At 39.4% G+C, this 4,223-nt stretch overlaps 1 protein-coding gene across 1 annotated transcript; it reads left to right on the top strand.

Moving 5' to 3' along the window:
• The first annotated feature begins 2,919 nt into the window (after positions 1 to 2,919).
• Positions 2,920 to 3,396, top strand: LOC145104625 (uncharacterized). The gene has a single exon (XM_079041839.1). It carries the CDS (start codon positions 2,920 to 2,922, stop codon positions 3,394 to 3,396), a length of 477 nt encoding a protein of 158 aa, XP_078897965.1.
• The last annotated feature ends 827 nt before the right edge of the window (positions 3,397 to 4,223 follow it).

A 4,223-nucleotide genomic window follows, 5' to 3' on the forward strand; every position in this document is an offset into this window, starting at 1 on the left:
AGTCAAGCTAGTCAAGATAAGAAGAATGAAGATTATCAAAAGTTTCTGGAGCACATTAAAGCCCTCCAAATTAACATTCCTTTCATGGAAGCGGTTGCACAAATGCCTAAGTATGCCAAATTCTTAAAGGAACTACTCACGAATAGAAAGAAGATGGAGGAGGTATCCAAGGTGGTTCTCAATGAAAATTGTTCAGCCGCAATGTTGAACAAATTGCCAAAAAAGATGGGTGACCCGGGTAGTTTGACTTTTCCATGCCAATTTGGGAACTTAGCTACTAGTTATGCATTGGCTAATTCAGGAGCGAGTGTTAACCTAATGCCATACTCATTCTTTAAGAAGTTGAACCTTCCGGAGCCGAGGCCAATTCGAATGGCAATTCATCTAGCAAACAAGACTGTAACATTTCCAAGGGGGATATGCGAGGACCTATTGGTAAAAGTTGATAAATTTGTATTTCCCGCAGACTTCATAGTGCTAGATATGGATGAAGACCATCAAGTGCTAATCATTCTTAGCTGACCTTTCCTAAACACCACAAGTGCCATAGTGGATATAAGAGAATCCAAACTTACCCTTCGGGTGGGAGAAGAATTTGTTACGTTGGAGTTGATCAAGCAATGAAATATTCTAAGTTAAATGATGACATAGCCTTCTCGGTGGATGCTTTGGAAGAACTAATGGATGAATGGAAAGAGGATAAGTCAAGCAAATCATCCATGGCCTTTGAGAATGACTTTGATGCTGAAAGAGACCTGAAGGAGCTAGAAAGACTACTTGAATAATCTGAATACGAAGAGTTAATAAGAACCTCTAAAAGGTCAACTCATCGAGTTGAGGAGAAAACTCGACGAGTTCGTCCGAAAAATCGCGATCATACGGGAAATTTGGCCTGAACACGACGAGTTCCCTCTCTGGAATCGACGTGTTTAGTGTACAAAACACGAAATTAGAGCTGAAAACTTTGCCTGAACAATTAGAATACGCATTTCTAGAAGAAGGTGAACAAAAACCTGTTATCATCACTTCTGACCTTACCCGAACCAAAAAAGATGAATTAGTGAAAGTTTTAACGAAAAGGAAGAATGCCATCGCGTGGAAAATTACCGATATAAAAGGAATAAGTCCTTCTTATTGCTCTCATAAGATAAATCTTGAGGAAGGTGCAAAGCCGGTAGTACAACACCAAATGCGTCTAAACCCGAACATGCAAGAAGTGGTTAAGAAAGAAGTTGTCAAGCTCTTAGATGTGGGGATCATATATTTGATTTCCGATACTCCATGGGTTAGTCCTGTTCAAGTAGTGGCAAAGAAAGGAGGGATGAAGGTCGTGACAAACGAGAAGAACGAGCTCATACCTACACGAACGGTAACCGTTTAGTGGGTGTGCATCGATTACCGAAAGCTAAACGATGCCACTTGCAAAGACCACTTCCCTCTACCTTTTATTGATCAAATGCTTGAGAGATTATTTGGCCATTACTATTATTGTTTTTTAGATTGATTTTCAGGTAATTCCAAATTCCTATTGACCCAGTTGATCAAGAGAATATGACTTTCACTTGTCCAAGTGGAACATTTTCTTATCGACGCATGCCTTTTGGGTTATGCAATGCGTCGACGACTTTTCAACGATGCATGACGGCGATATTCCATAACATGGTGGAAAAATTTATGGAAGTATTTATGGATGATTTTTCTGTTTTTGGCTCTTCTTTTAATGATTGTCTTGCTAACCTTGACTTGATGCTTGCTATGTGTGAAAAGACGAATTTAGTCTTCAATTGGGAAAAATGTCATTTTATGGTGAAAGAAGGCATTGGGTTAGGCCATAAAGTGTCCAAAGCGGGAATAGAGGTGGATCGGGCAAAAATTGAAACTATTGCAAAATTACCCCCACTGAATAATGTGAAGGGCGTTAGGAGTTTTTTAGGTCATGCGGGTTTTTACTGCCGTTTTATTAAAGATTTTTCTAAAATAACTAGACCTTTAACACAACTACTTTTGAAAGATGCACCTTTTGATTTTTCTAAAGAATGTTTACACTCTTTTGAAATTTTAAAGGAAAAATTAACTTATGCCCCGATCATTATCGCTCCAAATTGGAACCTACCATTTGAAATAATGTGTGATGCGAGCGATTTTGCCTTAGGAGTTGTACTTGGCCAAAGGGTTGATAAGCACTTTCAACCCATTTACTATGCAAGCAATACCTTAAATCCAGCTCAAGAGAACTACACCACAACTGAAAAAGAATTATTAGCCATGGTCTACGCCTTTGAAAAATTTCGTCCCTATCTTATTTTGTCAAAAACTACTGTTTTTACTGAGCATTCTGCTATCAAGTATTTGTTTGCCAAGCAGGATGCGAAGCCGAGATTGATCCGATGGGTGCTTTTATTTCAAGAATTTGACATTGAGATCAAGGACAAGAAAGGGATGGAAAATTTAGCTGCCGACCATCTATCCAAATTAGAAAATCCAGAAAGGGAAGAGATGGACAATAAGGGTGTTGAAGATAGCTTCCCATAAGAGTATTTGATGGTGATTATGGGGGAAGAACCATAGTATGCTGATATTGCAAATTTATTGGCTGGCAACTTTCTTCCTAAAGGGCTCACTCACCAGCAGAAAAAGAAGCTCTTTTCAGAAATTAAATATTATTTCTGGGACGAGCCCTATCTTTTTAGGAGTTGTGCGGATGAGATTATTAGAAGATGTGTATTTGGCAAGTAAATCCTTGACATTTTAGAGCATTGCCACAATGGGCCGGCAGGAGGACATCATGGGGTGCAATACATAGCCAAGAAGGTGTTTGATGCGAGGTTTTATTGGCCCACAATCTTCAAGGATGCTGCCACCTATGTGAGAGAGTGTGATGCTTTCCAGAGGTCGGGTAATATATCTGCAAGGAATGAAATGCCTCAAAGAAACATCCAAGTGTGTGAAATATTTGATGTGTGGGCTGTGGATTTCATGGGACCATTTCCTTCATCCAAAGGTCATAAATACATACTTGTGGCGGTAGATTATGTGTCAAAGTGGGCAGAAGCGCAAGCGTTACCAACCAATGATGCAAGGGTCGTGGTGAAATTTCTTAAAAAATTATTTTCTAGGTTTGGAGTACCCAAGGCCTTGATAAGTGATAGGGGAACCCACTTTGCTAATGATAAACTAGCAAAGGTGTTGCAAAGATATGGTGTACGTCATATATTTTCAGCACCATACCATCCGCAAACAAATGGGCAAACCGAGATTACTAATCGAGCACTCAAGAGGATTTTGGAGAGATCGATTAGTAGAAATAGGAAAGATTGGGCGGATAAATTGGATGATGCACTTTGGGCATTCTGGACCGCATTCAAGACACCCATTGGAACCTACCCTATAGGTTAGTTTATGGTAAGAATTGTCATCTACCGGTGGAGCTTGAACATAAGGCTTATTGGGCTTTGAAAACATGCAATTTTCAGCCAAGTGAGTTGTGTGCCAATCAACTTTTGCAAATGAATGCTTTGGAAGAATTGAGGAACGAGTCTTACACTAACTCGTTGATTTATAAAGACAAGACAAAAAGATGGCATGCTGCAAGGTTGAAGGGTAACAAGGAGTTTGAAGCTAATCAAAAAGTTCTCTTGTACAATTCAAGACTCAAGTTATTTCTGGGAAATTTACGCACTCGTTGTTCCGGGCCTTTTACAATCAAGAATGTTTATCCGTATGGGGTGATTGAGTTGTGGAGCAAGGATGGGTCAAGTTTTAAAGTAAACAGACATAGAGTTAAGAGATATGAAGAGGGCATGCCAACCGAAGAAAGACTAGATGAAGGGTTGGACTTAGAGAAAGTCGCTGAAAAGTAGAGTGGGAAGGAGTCCAGCTAAAGACTCCTAAAAAAGAAGCGCTTACGGGAGGCAACCCGCTGTTTGAGTTTTTTTTTTTTTACCCTTTTCATTTCATTTTATTTTTAGTCTTTTATTTTCTTTTGTGTGTTTTATTAGGATTTTTCAATCTAAATCTTCTTTTTAGCTTAAAATGATTGCTTGAGGACAAGCAAAGTTTGCGTGTGGGGTGTAGTGGAATTAATTTAAAGAAAGTAAAAAAAATTCGAACAGAGTCAAAAACTCGCCGAGTCCATACCTAAACTCGACGAGTCCATTTGAAAATCCGCGAAATCTCGTAAAAACGCGTTTCTACTCGCCGAGTCTGGGACCCCAAACTCGACG

This window comes from Lactuca virosa, chromosome 4, assembly GCF_052849685.1.
Source record: "Lactuca virosa cultivar CGN04683 chromosome 4, Lactuca_virosa_CGN04683_v6, whole genome shotgun sequence".
NCBI classification, from domain to species: Eukaryota; Viridiplantae; Streptophyta; class Magnoliopsida; order Asterales; family Asteraceae; genus Lactuca; species Lactuca virosa.

Bases quoted from the DNA above. Each gene is read 5' to 3' on its own strand.
- LOC145104625 (XM_079041839.1), top strand. From the start codon at position 2,920: ATGCCTCAAAGAAACATCCAAGTGTGTGAAATATTTGATGTGTGGGCT.